This window comes from Sarcophilus harrisii, chromosome 4 (assembly GCF_902635505.1).
Source record: "Sarcophilus harrisii chromosome 4, mSarHar1.11, whole genome shotgun sequence".
Lineage (NCBI taxonomy): Eukaryota > Metazoa > Chordata > Mammalia > Dasyuromorphia > Dasyuridae > Sarcophilus > Sarcophilus harrisii.
In genome coordinates, this window is record NC_045429.1 from 24,736,161 (window position 1) to 24,752,312 (window position 16,152).

Consider the following 16,152-nt stretch of genomic DNA (forward strand, 5'->3'; position numbering starts at 1 on the left):
ATAGAATATACAATACATTGAACCCTTCCTGATAAAAACTGAAGTCCATTAGCTGGAAGAGACGTGGGGGTTTTTCAAGTCTCATCACCCCAGGGCACCTGGGATGCTCAGACCTGATGGGGGTGTGCATATTGGCAGTACTGAGGGATGACACATGCTGTTTGTTTGTTTGTTTTTTTTTAATTCAGATCTGGGACTTGGCAGATACAGATGGCAAAGGTATCCTGAACAAGCAGGTAAGATGTTTTCTGGGCATTCAGAGAACCCCACTTATGAGAGAGCTCACACTGGTCCTTTGTTTCATGGTTAGGTCATCCACCAGCTTTCACTCGATTTTACCCCGACAAATAGCAAGCACTTAAACATCAGCCACCAAGGTTGAAGGGTAGGGGCCTGGGTTCAAGGCTTATCATCAGTGAATGCCAGCTGTGTGCTGCTGGACCCTGTGTCACTCTCTGAGATGCCTAGTTAGAGGTGAATTGTTGAGTGAAGGGGGTTTTTGTACTGGGAGTTCCTGAACGAATGAAATTACCAATGCTAGAGGCTGGGCGTCCAAAGAAAAAAAATCAATTCCCTGCCTTCATATAACATCCATCCACTGGGAGACTGTAATGTGTGTGGAGAGAAATAAATATCAAGTCATTTCAGGAAGGAGAGGGGTGACTCCCAAGCCATTCTTGGAAGGAAGCCAGGGATTCTCTGGGCAGAGGCGAGCAGGGCAGGGAGCACAGCTGCAACATGAGGGATAAATGTGTGTAAAAGCCTGGAAGTAGGAGTTGGAACATCAGCTGCAGAGATCAACTGTCAGGCCAGTTAGCCAGTAAAAGGGAGAAATAAGAAATAAATTGGAAAAAAGTAACCAGAGCTTTTTTAACCAATACTTATAAAAATAAAACTCTGGAAATGAAAATATTTCTAAACATTAAACACTGGAATAACCCGTGAGGTGAATCATTTCACCATGGATTTATTGAATTGCCCTCCCAGTGCTGATACAATTCTAGTAATTGGGGGTCCCCAGAGCAGAAGTTCTGGGACCGTGTTCCCATGTAATGACTTCTCTCTTTTGGACACCGTCGCAGCAGGGCGTAAAAAGATGCAGGCTCACGGGCACATTGATGTGTGTGTGTTGATGTATCAGGACACACCTGAACCTGGGGTTGTCTGTTATGTGTCTTATTGATTCACAAGGTGTTTCACGAGCCCAAATTCAATAAGTTTGGGCTCTGGTCTCAAAAGGGGAAGGGAGTAAGGGCGCAGTCATCTGCAAGCATTAAGTGCTTTACCAATATCTCCTCTGCTGCTCATGACAAAACTGTGAATTAGATGCTGTTATCTCTGTTCTATAGTGGAGGAAACTGAGGCAGACATTAAGTGACTTGTCCAAGGTCACAGAGCTGGGAAGTAGCTGAGGCCACATTTAAACTTGGGCCTTTCTCCCTCCAAGCCCTTTCTATCCAATAAATGACCTGGAGCTACTTCAGTTACTCAAAACCTGTACCTTGTCATGGTTTTCTAGTTTTCTAGCTTAGAGGGTAAAACTCACTTGAAACGGGCCAGAATGGCAGGAAAGTTGGGAGCAGTGTCACGGACATGGGTCTAATTGGGTGTCTGGAGGGTCCGAGGGTACTCGGTGGTTCGGCCTATCTGACATTTGCTCCGAGTTGCTTTTTCTGAGCATCTCTAGGTCTATTGTTGGGCATAATGCACCTTTCCTGCAGCCCTTCCATTTCTGCCTCCCGGCTTCCTTAAGTCCCAAATAAAATCCCACTCTTATAGGAATCCTTTTCCATCCCTCCTATTTCTCTTGCTTCTCCCATAATTATCTCTTATTTATCTTCTTTAGCTGGTTTGTACATCCTTACTTGCTTTCCTCCATTAGTTGTAAGCTTCCTGAGGGCAGGGACCAGATTTGGCCTGCTGAGTTGAAAGGAAGGTCTGCCGGGACAGCCCCTGCCTGATAATGTCCCACATAGAAACCCCACCTTTGCTCAGGATTCTAATGTCAGGGAAGGCTCAGTTTGAGGCCCTGCCAAGCAAGCCCCTGCTTTCCCGGCCCATTTTCCCTCTAAATGTTTTTCCCTCTATGGGAGGAAGGCCAGGAGGAGAATGTTCCTGGTCACATGAGCATGCCGTAAGGCAGGAATGGTATGGCAAGAAGACCTTCCTGGGACCAACGGGCGGGCTCAGGGTCCTGCCCTGGCCGACTGACACTTGGTAATTGTGTGGATATTCCCCATGCTCCTTGGGGCCTCAATTTCCTCATTTGTCAATGGGGAGAGTACTCCTTACACTGCCCACCTCCTTCCAGCCCTGTCAGGGCATGTAAGGGTGAGAGATGGGGAGGGAGAGACAGCTTTTATTCACTGGCTTAAGTCAGACGTCGGTCACCATCTCTCCCTGTGTGAGGTGAAAGCGTGTCCAGGCAGTGTCCAGTTTGTGGTGCCATTACTTGCAGCAGACGCAGTCGTTCCTGCCATCTCTGACCCCAGTTCTCTTGACCCTCCAGTGTGGCAAGTGTCCTCCAAAGCAGCTGGCACAGTCTGTGGGTGCCTAAGACCTGCTGTCAGCCTTGCTCGCAGACCTCCTGGGGTGGGCACTCTGCTTTGGGACAGCACCCCGGTCAGGATGCTGAGCTCAGCGGGTTGCCTTGCTACTTCCCCACTCTTTGTGGGGCCTTCTTCAGAGCAGAGCAGCCATTGGTGATGGAAGAGTCAGACGCTGGCCCATGCCTTCTATGCCCGTCCGTAATCACAGCTCACGCTTCTCTGCTGTCATATGGCTTTCAAGGCATTCTCTTCGTCAGTGGAACGGGCAGTGCCAGAGGTTATTGGCCCATGTTACAGATGGGAAAACTGAGCTCTGAGAGGCCATCTGATCAAAGCATTTAGAGCCTGAAGGGACTCACAGACCACCTGATTTTGGCCTGTGATTTACAGATGAAAACCTGGACCAGGACAGCTAGTGCAGTGGTTAGAGCCGTGGCCCTTAAATGTGACCCCAGACAGTTCTTAGCTGTGTGACCCTTAATCCCAACTGTCTCCAGAACAAACAACAAACTGGGCCCTAGGGAGCCACTCGTCCTGTTTCACAAAAGTCCAGTGAAGACTTAGGTGTACACCCTGATCCTCAGGCCCCAGATTTTCTCGTGTTCTTCCTGCACCTTGTGGCCCTTGATGAGCTTGTGTCTCTGGCCCTCAAAGAGCTGGAAGCAGTGATGGCTGGCTACAAGGGGCAGCAGGAGGGGTCACATTGGCCGAGTGTGCCACTCTGCCTTGGGGGAGGGAGCTCTGAGGTCAAGGGGGCATTCCATGCCTCTGCAGGAGGAGGAGAGGTCTTCCAGGGCGCCCAAAATAGTTTGCTGTCTGCCAAGCTGAGCACCAGGAGGGAGGGTTAATGCCAGTCCTCATGAGCCATCATGGGTCTCGGTTAATAATAGCTAGTGCTGGCAGAGCACCTGAAGGTTAGCAGAGTGCACTGCAAAAATAATCTCCTTTGATCCCATTGATGACCATTTAACAGATGAGAAAACTGAGGCTGACAGCAACTAATGCCTTACCCAGGCTCCCCCAGTTTGGTGAGTGAGTAAGGCAGGATGTGAATTCAGGTCTTACTGACTCGGGGTGCAGGCCTTGGCCAGTATGCCGGCCACTGAGCTGCCGCTAATTCCAGCTCGGCTTCCAAGGGCCCGTGTGGGGCATCTTCCCTCAGATGGTCGCACTCTCAGGAGCATCGGTCTAGAGCAGGGAGGAAGCTCTGTGCTCAATTCCTCCTGGCTGGGCTGGCTCCACCATTTTGGGGGAGGTATGCTGCCAGGGGTAGCACAGGCAGGCAGGTGCATCTGAAGGGGGGATCCCTTTTCTCTTAAGCAGGGTTGGGTGATCATGGGCAGTGATGGCCACAGATTAGCCCCCCATGCTGCTCGGCCTAATTGGGAGAATATCCTGCTGATGTTAGGAGGGGCTAGATCGTGCACAGTCCCTTGTCAGTCCTGAGGAGTTGTTCCCAAATGATACCCGCTGGCCTTGCTTGCTCTGGACAGCAGTGGGCAGGATCGGAGTTCAAATTCTGAGTCTCAATGATCCTTATGATGGCAGATGTTTACTTGTAGTCATTCATTTGCTCTCAACAGCCCGCTGTGATGGTTACTCCAGGTGGGAACCAGGCTTCTGTGAGGTGAGACCTGCCCAGTATGGGTCTTGGCGCTCGCACTTCTAGCCCACCCAGGTTTTATGCTTCCACACCGCTTTTCTGATAGTCAGTGCTGGGACTGCTGGGCCCCAAGGAGCTGGATCGGTCGTCCCTGCCCTCACGGGGCTCACTGGCAAATGGAACAGCTACTCTTGCTTCCCACTGAAGGTGTTTTCTTGGCCTGCGTTGTAACTCTATATAATTGGGTCACTAATGGGGGCGAAATAAGTTTTTGTTTGTTTGTTTTTTTAGCAGAACCATCAGATGAATGAACTTCTTCCCCCTTACCCTAGAATATATCTACAGAGACACAGAAGCTATGGGAAATTGGTGACTGGGAATCTCGTGTTTGGTTACCAGACCTGGGCTCACTTTTTAATCTTGATCGTTTTTCGTCCTTAGGAATTTTTTGTGGCTTTGAGACTTGTGGCCTGTGCCCAGAATGGACTGGATGTTTCCTTAAGTAGCCTTCACCTGGCCGTCCCCCCACCTCGATTTGTGAGAGAAGTCATATTTAAAATCTGCATGCTTGGGGAAGCGGAAGGGTGATGACATGGTCTCCCCTCCAGCGGCATTGTGGGCTAATTATTCCCAAGGCTCGTGGGCTAGAACAGGAGATGACTGTGTGATCTGCAGAGTGGGGACATGAGCTGGGGGACCACAAAAGGTGGAGGGCCTTTCAGGGACATTGGCTATGGGTAAAAATCCTGGGCAGTGAAGTCATTTTTAAGTACAGTCATTTCTGTGGTCTGACTGTGTGTGTGTGTGTGTGTGTGTGTGTGTGTGTGTGTCCATCCCAGGCTCTGCCTTCTAGCCAAGCTGACTTGGCTCCTCCCTGGGTCAGCACACTTGCCTTCTCAGGACGACCTTTGAAAAGGGCAGGAGAGACAGATGGGGCATCCCAGCTTGGGAGCACGACTGCCTGCCTAGAGCCTGGTCAGCAGCAATCAGCAGCAGGGCCTGTTGACATGGCCTGTAGGCCTCGTCATGGCGAGGGACTGTCCATTCTCACTGTTAGCTTGGGATGTGGCTGTGTTCAGTAGTACTTGAACTAAACCAGTCATAAGCTGGGGCTGGAAAATCATTTTGTATCTAGAGATCACTGTGTCCATTTTAATGGCATCCAGCTTGCATTTCTGCAGGGGCCGGGTGTGGTGGATATTGCCTTGTCACAGTATCGGATTAGATTTTTGAAATCAGTAGAATGAACTCTGAGGGCTCTTTATTTTTATTCTTATTTAGTTAAGCCTGCACTTGATAACAAAGCCCTCTTCATTCCCGTATGCAGAAATGAATAATTTGGGGAATGATTTAGATTTTGAACGTTTTGACTTAATACCAAATACTCTCCATCCCCCCCCTTGGCATGAGGTTGTGCAAACACACAAAAAATCAACATTTGAAAGAACTGTGACTGTTTTCTGTTATAGCGTGATTCGAGCAGCCCATTGCTACTCAGCGGACCAGCATCAACAGAGCTCCCGTGGGCCGTCAAAGTAAGTATGTTTGGGTCTCTCTCAAGATGGGAGAACACACCAGATCCTGGGGCCATTCTCATAGCACCTGAGATGAGGCTTTGGCTTCTGAAGGATGGTTACTGTCCAGAAGCTTGGTTTTCTATTCAGCCAGTAAATACCTGGGGCTCTGTAGTCCAGTATTAAGTGTCCAGTTGCTCTATTTGAGATGTTTTGGTAACTGAGCTCCTGGGTTTAGACCTTTCTTTTTGTAAAATTGATGGGGCAGACTGATCTGAGCCTTTGGCGCTTTTAAGTCCCCAATTGATCATTTTAAAACAAAGATTTCTAGGGGAAAAAGACGCCATTTGTGTTTCAAAAATGAATGCTTCAAGTAGTTGTTGGTTGTTGTTGGGTCCTTATATTGATTTTGTGTCTCAGATATTGTTTTTACTCTTGGTAAAATATTTTTGAAAAATCATTCTTGTATTTTTTTGGGGTTATGCAAAGCATAGCATAGACTTGACTAGACAATGGGGTATTGACAGTCTGTAAGGCCCTGGGTGTGAAGCTTTGACAAACTTGGGGAAATGAGGAACCATATTCTTTGGTATCATGTTCAGATAATACTCACATAGGTTGACTTTTTTTTTTTAATAATAGCTTTTTCCCCCCCAAATACATGCAAAGATAATTTTCAACATTCACCCTTGCAAAACCTTGTGTTCCAAATTTTTTTCCTTCCTTCTCCCCAACTCCTTCCCCTAAACTGCAAGTAATCTAATATAGGTGATACATGTGCAATTCTTCTAAACGTATATTTCCACATTTATCATGCTGCACAAGAAAAATTGGATCAAAAAGGAAAAAAAAAAGAAAGAAAAAAGCAAACAAACAACAACAAAGATGGTGAAAATACTGTTGTGATCCACATTCAGTTTCTATAGGCCTCTCTCTGGATGTGGATGGTTCTCTCCATCATAAGTCTATTAGAATTGCCTCAAATCACCTCATTGTTGAAGATCCAAGAGTTGATCATCACATAATCTTGTTGCTGTGTATGATGTTCCCTTAGTTCTATTTACATCACTTAGTATCAGTTCATGTAATTGTCTCCAGGACTTTCTGAAATCATCCTGCTGATCTTTTCTTATAGAACAATAATATTCCATAACATTCACATACCACAATTTATTCAGCCATTCCCCAACTGAGGGGTATCCAATTTCTTGCCACTACAAAAAGGGCTGCCACAAACATTTTTGCACATGGGTCTTTTCCACTCTTTTATGATTTATTTGGGATATAGAGCCAGTTGAGACACTGCTGGATCAAAAGGTATGTACAGTTTGATAGCCCTTTGGGCGTAGTTCCAAATTGTTTCCAGAATGATTGGATTAGTTCACAATTCTAATAACAATGTATTAGTGTCTCAAATTTCCCACATTCCCTCCAGCATTTATCATTATCTTTTCCTGTCATCTTAGCCAATCTAAAAGGTGTGTAGTAATTTAATTTGCATTTCTCTAATCATTGGTGATTTAGAACATTTTTTCATATGACTAGAAATGGTTTTAATTTCTTTGTCTGAAAATTGTTCGTGTCCTTTGCTCATTTATCAATTAGAGAATGACTTGTATTCTTCTAAGTTTGAGTCAGTTCTCTAAATATTTTAGAAATGAGGCCTTTATCAGAGCCCTTGGATGCAAAATTTTTTCCCCCAATTTTCTGCTTGCCTTCTAATCTTGGCTGCTTTGGTTTTGTTTGTACAAAATCTTTTTAATTTAATATAATCAAAATTATTCATTTTGCATTTCATAATGTTCTCTAATTCTTCTTTGGCCATAAATTTCTTCCTTTTGCACATATCTGTCTTCCTAATTTGTTTATAGTATCAACATTTATATTTAGTTTGACTTTCAAGTTACTAGATGGTAAGTTCACATTCAGAAGGACAACAGACATGTCCTGTTTAATATGTAAGGGACGACAGACATGTCCTGTTTAATATATAAGGCAGCAATTTCTTTTAATTTCAAAGAATTTGGCAAGTCAGTGGCATCCCTCGTCAGCTGGACTGCCTTGGCAAGATGTCTCCCTGGGCCTCACTTCTCACTTTGAATTGATCAAGCTGCCTCCTTTGAGCACAGGTAGTCTGTGACTTTCTCCAGAAAAGGAATGAGGTGTGAGGAGGGTGTCACAGCCAGAGAATGGATATTTGGGAATCTCTAAGGATTTGCAACCATTATTCTGTTCAGTATAAAAATAAAACTTTTATATATTTATTATATATTTCATAAAATATAAATATGTTTAAATATAGAATATAAAATATTTTACATATATTTTATATATTTTACATACAGGCAGATTTTTTTATAGTCAATTGGTCAGAAAATTATTTTCTTTATATTATCTTTGATTTTTAACCATCTTTAATTTCTATTCTTTTCAATATTATAGTCTGAGGAGAAGGCCAAATATGATGCAATTTTTGACAGTCTTAACCCTGTGAGTGGATTATTATCTGGTGAGAAGGTGAAGCCAGTGCTACTTAACTCCAAGCTGCCTGTGGATATCCTTGGGAGAGTAAGCATGTCTTCATAATATCTGTCAAAATAAATAGAAAGCGCTTTGCTTTGGGGTTTGATGGATATGAAGTACAACTATTGGTTTGTTTGCGTTTGACTTTCCACCTGCTGTTAAATTGAAAACTTTGCAAATTTTAAATCATCTAGCTAATTTTTTCATGTTTTTATATATTTTAATATCATTTCTATCCTTTTTTGAAATTTTAGTATTCTGGCTTGATTATAAATAATTTTCATATTTATTTCTGATTTCTCAGTGTCATGACTAGTTTTTGAGGACATTTGTAATCACATGTGAACCTCCCAAGCTGGTTTCTTGCTGATTCATTGCACTGAACATTTGTTGCCTAGGATTTCATGATTTTCTTTGAGTTTTTGATACAGCGTTTATTCTAAGAGAGATTACTTTTAAGTAGCACTTTTGAACTAATTTGTCCGATTTTATTACTTTTCAAGGAAGTACTTAGTAGGACATGTTTCCTAAATTTACTTTCTGTAGTAATTGCTTTTTAAAATTTTGTTTTCTAATTGCTAGCATCATAGTGTTAGGAATTGTTAACTTTGAAGTAGTAATCAAATAGTTACAGAATATAGACTTTCTCTCCAAAGGTTGGCTCATGTGAGCACTGTGACTTTAGCCATCAAGCCACTTAACATCATGAGCCACAGTCTACCCCTCTGCAAAATGTCACTGACTCTGCCCCAGGATTTGTGGGAGGATCGCATGAAATAGATGGAGCTTTTGCTCTCTAGGCCTTTGATAGTGAATGGAGAGAACATAAATCATCTTTGTGGGGTTTTTGCAGGTTTGGGAGTTAAGTGACATTGACCATGATGGAATGCTGGACAGAGATGAGTTTGCTGTGGTAAGTATCTCTCCCAACTTCCTGTCTTTGTGGGATCATAGGCACTGGTTGGGGTGGAGTGGGGGAGGTGTGGGGGAGGTTGGGGGAAATGTGCCGAAGTCCCTCCTTCTTCCCCTCCTCCCTCCGATGTTGTCCTCAGAGGTCTCGGGGCCAACCCTTTCACATCTGGGCCCTGAGCTGCTGTCTCTCCCCCACCCCCCACACTCTGCTTGCTCAGTTGTCTTTGCTTCCTTCCTCTTTTTCCTTTTCCCCAAGTTGGCACCTGCCTAGACTAATTTCTCCCTCCACCAATCTTGCTGTCCCGTTTCCTCACCCCTGCATTTTTCAGCCAATCGCTGCTCACTGCTTATCTTGTCATGACATATGCTTTGTCTCTTTCTTGGGGTCAGGAAGGGTGGGAGGGAAGGGGTTGTTGTGGTTAAACCTTATTCTTTATATACATCTCATTTAAAAAAAAAAAGAAAGTAAAGAACAGTCCCTCCCCCTCTCCTCCCCACTTCCTCATCCCATCATAATCTGAGGACCTCGCAATGGAAATGCTAGAGTACATTAACTCTGTCCCATCTTGACCTTTGAGGGTTTTGTTTTGTTTTTTTATCAGCTACTTTGTTATGTATCCAGCAACTTTTCAAATGTTCAGATTTTGTTTTGTTTTTAATTTTAATTGAACCCCTGATTTCATTTTTTAAAAGCTAAAGGAAGCCTACGGTAATAATAATGATAATGATAGCTAGTATTTACATAGCTCTTTGAGATTTGCAAAATGCTTTACAGATAGTATCTTATTTTGTCCTAAAGACACTGGTGCTATTATTAATCTCAGTCTACAGAAGAGACAGCTGAGGTAGACAGAGATTAAGTACATTGCCTGGGTGACACAGCTAGTAAGTATCTGGGGCAGGATTTGAACTCAGTGTTTCATCTATAGCTCCATCTAGATGCCTAGCTGACACGCCTGGGTTCTCACCATCCACATAATAATATGTCAAGTTATGGATTAAGCAGACATCTATCCATCCTCTGGGAAGAAAGGGTATCGAAATTGGCCCCCAGCCTTTGGAATCCTGATCCTGGATTGGCTGGAACTCTGTGGCTTATTGTGCCCCCCCTCCTGCAGTGAAATCCCTGAAAATTTAGCCGACAGCCTAGATGAGCTGTCTAGGTGACAGTCTTCACACTCAAGGCGCCTTGCCTTTACAAGCCTCATGGCTGACCACAGTTAAGCAGCTGGAACGCCACTGGTGCTACTTACCTAGGAAAAAGAAACCTCTTTAGGCAAAACTCACCCATAAGGAAAGAGAATGAGTTTCTAGTGAAATGCACTGTTTGCTTTACTGACAGTAATTTTTAAGTAACTTTCTGTTAATGTTTTCGGGGATTTTCATCACTGATGTTTCTGACCTCTCCCACTCTGTGCCCTCCCAGATAGATCGCTGTACTTTGGACTCCACCAGCTTTTCTGCTGTAGAAAGAGTCTGGTTTGTGCATGGCTCTCCTTGCCCCCAGGCCCCTACAAAGAAGCTGGGGTGGGGGGGGGGGGTTTCCTCACTCCCTCCTTTGGGTTAAGTATGTGAAGGTGCAGCGGCCATCCTTGCCATTCCCGCTGTGGTCGTGGCATCCCTCAGTATCTGCTCACACAAGTCCTCCCTTGCTTCTCTGTGTCCGTCATGGTCATGATTTCTTTCAGCTCGCTCCTGTACCATTCCATTCACAATTCAGTTTCTTTAGCTCTCTTCCAATCATTGGACATCTTCCCCGGCCCCTTTGCTACCTCAAGTGCTGCCATGAGCATTATGTAGTCTGTATGTAGGGGCCTTTCTTTTTGTCCTTGACTGTCCTAGGCTCTCTGTCTGGTTCCAGAGAATGCTGACTGTGATGATAAAGAATAGACTGAGGAAGGGAAGTCAGGGCGCAGCTTTAGGCCTAGATGATATTCTTATATTTGTTTGGAGCTGAAGAAGGTATCTGGAAATTCTGTGGTCCAAGAATTCCTTCTCTGATACCCAAGAAAGCTCCAGAACTTGCCAAGCTTTGTGATGACAAGTGAGAACACACAATAGAGACTTGAGTTTTTGTTTTAGTCATTTTGTTTGGCCTTTGCTTCATTTGTGACCAATTATTATTATTACTATTATTGTCATTATTTTGCATTTTGGAAATAGTTAATAGTTAATTGAAATAGTTAAAATAGTTAATGTTTTATTGATTATAGTCTTCTTCATTGTAGTGCATTATCTATACTATTTACTCTTAGATTTAAGGAGGTTTCAAATAAATTTTTTTCCCCACTTATAGCATTGGTAATCAGTCAACAAACATTTATTAAGCACCTTCTGTATGCCAGACCCCACTCTGTGGGAATTCTTGGAGATATTTTGGTTTTGTAAAACTGTGACTGATTCCCAATAGTACATTTGTATGCTTGGAGATTTTCTCAATCAGTAGACAGTGAGAGTGCAAATGCTGTGGGAAACTTTTGTTTAAAAAATGCCTCTTGAAATCTACTAAATGTCCAATCCACTCGTTTTACAGAATGGGAAACAGCCTTAGAAAGGACAAGTGACTTGTCCTTATTGTGACTCAATAAGGAATGCAGCTGAGATTCGAACTTGGATTTTCTAACTCCAAATTCAGGCTGTTCTGTTAGAGTTCAAGTGGATTCACTCTAAGTAGGCATCCTCTCAGCTCCATGAGGAGGTCATGGAGCTCCTAGTATAAATACATAGTCTCTGCTAGAAGATGCCCAAGGGAACAGGCAGCCCGCCTGCTTTTCAGGGCAGCAGAAAATCTCCCAAGTGGTGATCCGACCTTCACCTGAACATCTCCAGCAAGGTTTGCCATGGTCTTTGGAGACGCCCATTCTACTTTGTGGCATTTTGTGGGGAACAAACCAGGGCAAGCAGAAGGGAGCTGACGAAGCTAAGGAAGCATCTGAGGCAGGATTGGAATTCAGGCCTTTCTGACCGTGTGATAGACATTTAGCTATTAGAAAGCTTTTCCTGATGTCCAAACACAATCTGTTTGTGAAGAGAAGGACGAACATGAGAGGCACTCGGGTACTTGAAGGCAGTTTTAGTGTAACTATTATGTTTCCACTGCCTTGGACAAACACGTTTGTGGTGTGGATCTTGAGGCCCCTTCCCAGGCCAATTCCCACTTCTATACAGAAGTTTAAAGAGAATGTTTTCCCTCCTTTGGGGAAAACAGTTCAAGGGAAGGTTGATTATTAATCTCAGCAGCGCAACTTTCTTTCGGAAACAAAAGTACCTGCACATTCAAAAATAAGATTGAGATGATTCCAGGAAATGGATTTAGAGCCTCGTTTAGGCCAGCCCCCTGAGGTTTTAGCCATTTGCCCAAGGTCTCACTGGATCGGAATCTCGGGCCTTTGGGCAGTCCAGCCTTTTCTGTGAACCTTCGGTTGTACCCCCGACGCTCTACCCAGGGAGGCCGGTTTCACCCAAGTCACATTGGAGTGGCAAGGGGCCTTACAAAATGCTTTTGCCCGGTCAGGCAGGCTGGTGTCTGGGCATGTCATTCAGGGCTCTGGAGGCTGGGATTGTGAGTTTTATTTGCCTAAGTTAGTGTTTGGGAAGTGTGGGCTGAGTATTTGGCTGGAAGGGGTTGCTTTGCTTCTTTGTTGAAACCTTGTGAATAATTTATTGAATTATAGAAAAGAGGGACTAGCTTCCGAGTTCCTTGTTTCGCCTTGGTATTGGGCACCCACACAGCTGGCTGGGGCTTAGAACCGGATCGGCCACATTCCGTCCTGCCAGTTCTCTGAGGGGCATGTCATTTCAGACCAACTGCCTTTGGTTTCTTCTGGGCGTGGCCTTTTGGAGGGACTCAGTGACCTCATTTTACTGGATGAACTAAGCCAACTTTGACCAGAGAGCCTCTGATGCAGGATTTTTGTGTTTAATTTGATAATTGTTTATTTTCTTGACCTATTTTCCAACTTTTGTTTTTCATATATTTTCTTTTTTTTTTTTTTTTTTTTTTTTATTTAATAGTGTTTTTCATATATTTTCAAAAATATTTTTAAAGGACTCAGAATCTGTTTGTCTTTTTAAACAATCTACTCATTGCAAGGCCTTATCTTCTCTGTATCATAAAATCATACATTTTGGGTTGGGAGAGACCTCAGACACCTCATTTTACAGATGAGGAGAATGAGCCCCAAAGAGGCTCCGTGCCCCAAGTCATATAAGTAATGGCTATGAAAGGCAGAATTTGAAGTTTAGTCCCTTGGCTTCATGTTCAGAACTCTCTCCTGCACCCCAGATCTCCACAACCTAGCTTTTATTGGTCTTTTTATCTCCATAATGAACAACCTTTGATTAAGCATCCACTCATTGTGGACCACCACTCTGCTAAGTGTGGGGGAGTGCATATATAAGCCAACAAGACTCTCAGGGAGAAGAAGAAGCACTTTGAGGGGAACTGCAAAGAATATGAGGGTGGGTCCTTTGGCTGGGGCAGAGGCAAGGCTGCTGGTGACGGTGCAGGCAAGTCCTGAGAGGGCGTTGAGTATCACTATGGTACCTAGCCATCTAGGCCAGGAAGTAGACCTTTGATAGGACCCCTAAGCGGGGGAGGAGCTGGCAACTGCTGAGACCCTGCTGCTTATAGGGTGGTTGTGGTTGTAGGAACCAAGAGTCAGAGGCTGACCAGGTGCAGCTGGCTCAGTCAGATTTGTAGAAGAGCCAAATCGAATTCATTTACAGAGATGGCCTCCAAAGAGGTTGGGAAGGTGCCCCCAAACAGCCCTGATTTCCTTTACTTCAATTAGTTCATTGTAGGTAGAATGTGTGAATTTGCTTATTTATTTCTAGGCTTCTTGAGCCCGTTTTAGTTGTTAATTATTGCCAGGTCTCTGGTCAAATTCCATGAGTTTGGAACTTGTCTGTGAAGCCCTGCCTCCTTTCTTTGTTCTAACTTTTCCTTCCTCCCTCCCCCCTTTCCATTTCAGTATATATTATTGATGAATAAGTCTATGTTTAAATGTATTGATAGTGTTTTACAGCCTGATAGATCTGGGTTTCCAGTCCATTCACGTTTTCAGATGTGGAAACAGGCTCAGAGAAGGAGGTGACGTGTGACAGAATTGAGACTAGAATGAAGCTCTCCCTGCTTGTCCAACTCCCTCTGCTCTCAGCCACTTTCATTCTTTGAGCTGCCTTTTGCATCTCGGTCACAAAACCCCCCTTTTTATCAGTCTAGAATTTTAATAGGTCTAGTTAATTATTATTGTTGGTTTGCATTCCAGGCCTTAAATTGGGCCAGTTGTTTATTCATCCTTAACATTGCTCAGGCCTCTGTGGGATTCAGGAGCATGGTGCTGGGCCCTTTGGGAGCTGTGAGGGAAGGAGAAGCTGTTACCCTTGTCCTGAGACGGCTTGTCTTGCTTTCGTGGCCTCAGGATGCTCATTCCTGCCACTGTCGTCAGGGACGCTAGCTGGCATTCAAGTGATCGGATCCCTCAAGGGACAAGCTACCAGCTCAAAGAGTCAGAGAGGGGAGCTGAGCACGCTAACAGTGTCTTTTGTGGGTTAATAAGAGCTCATGTTTCCCTGGTTTTATGCCAGACTTTTCTGGGTACAGGTAGCATTCCCATTTTATAGATGTGTCTTGGAAGACCATGGGCTGAGGCCCCAGTTAGTCTTTATTAAGTGCTCAGTGCTGGGGGGAGAAGTAGGAGGGGCTGAGAGAGGGTTGCCCCCTTTCCCAAGGCTGTTGAGAGTTGATTTTGCTTTTTATTTATAATCAGACGCAATGTTTTGGGGCTGTTTGCTATTTAAAGGTGTAAGGTGTTAATATTGAAACTAAATGTGATTTGCTGGGGTGGAATATATAGATATGAGGAGAAATTCTCCAAGCTTCCCTTTTTTCTTCCTCTGGACTAGAGGTGACAAGTCATAAACTTCCAGAGCTAGCAGGAACCCCAGGAGCCCTTGGGCCTGAGATAGGACAGACCTAGGGGATTGCCCTCACTTCTTGAAACCCTTCCCCTTGGGGGGCTCCCAGCACCAATCTCCAACTCCCCCCTCATTTGAAGGAATAGAGTTTGCGTATATTGGGAAAGAAACCTCAGTGTTTTTTACAATTTCAAGTTGGTCACGACTTTTGTGGAAAGTTTTAAAAACTTATTTTGAATTCATTTGTGAGGGAAAGCAACACATTCAGACAACGTGAAATTGAAAACATGTTCTTTAGCTTCCAAAAATTTTTGTTGTCCATTGACAACAGATGGCCAACTGTACTTTGTGTTTTCAGTACCCGCCTTTCCAGGAAATCGCTTCCATCTGCTGAGAGGAACGCTGACCTTTTGTGGTCCTTGCTAATCATTTCCCCTCATTCTGTGCCAATCTTGTACTTCTCTATAAATTCTAAATGGTCTTTGAGTCATGGCTTTTTGAGTCGGATCTGTTTCTGTAACCCCAGGCTCAGTGGATGCCGAACCAAAGCCTGGTCTATTGGTGTGGCTCTGAAACAGAAGTTTTAATTCCCCAGTTCTTTGTAGGGAGGGGACAAAGGATTCAAAGCTGGCCCTCCTGGGCGTGGAAGTCTTAGTGTTTATCTCTGAATGTCAAGTGTTTCTGTTCAGGGGACCCTAATTCATATCGGACTTAAACTGATGTGTGGAGAGAAAACAAATTTAACCTGGACAGTTGTACAGCATGTGAAAGAAATGGGGTGCAGAAATCACCAGACTGGCAAAGGGAGCCCAAAGTGAACGATTTTGCTAGAATGGTGATTGTGACTGACTCCTGCTGGTCTCAGATGGGGAATCGGTCACTTCCAGCTGGGTGCCTTAGGACTGAGTGAGGGGGTTCCTGTGGGCCCCTTTCCATACCTCTAATGAGTCACAAACAACTTCTCAAGCCATTGAACTATTGCTCTGTCCCTGCTGGAGTCTGGGGCACAGATGCAGGTTGGAGGAGCAGGATCTCAGGCACTGGATGGGCAACCGCAACATCTTCAAGTTTTAAAACTCCTAGGGAGAGGGGGCTGGCAAGTTGTGGAAGGTTCTTGCCTTTGGGAACCTCA

The 16,152-nt window shown here is 44.4% G+C and overlaps 1 protein-coding gene across 3 annotated transcripts in view; it reads left to right on the plus strand.

Annotated features, from left to right (window-relative positions):
- EPS15 (epidermal growth factor receptor pathway substrate 15) overlaps nt 1-16,152 on the plus strand; it is a 118,707-nt gene that overhangs the window by 45,209 nt on the left and 57,346 nt on the right. For 2 of the 3 annotated variants that reach the window (XM_031969136.1, XM_031969138.1), the window contains exons 4-8: nt 189-236; nt 4,594-4,689; nt 5,622-5,687; nt 8,109-8,234; nt 9,043-9,102. In XM_031969136.1, the coding sequence (XP_031824996.1) occupies nt 189-236; nt 4,594-4,689; nt 5,622-5,687; nt 8,109-8,234; nt 9,043-9,102 (396 nt within the window). The remainder of the gene's footprint in view (nt 1-188; nt 237-4,593; nt 4,690-5,621; nt 5,688-8,108; nt 8,235-9,042; nt 9,103-16,152) is intronic. The other variant, XM_031969137.1, reaches the window with a different exon arrangement.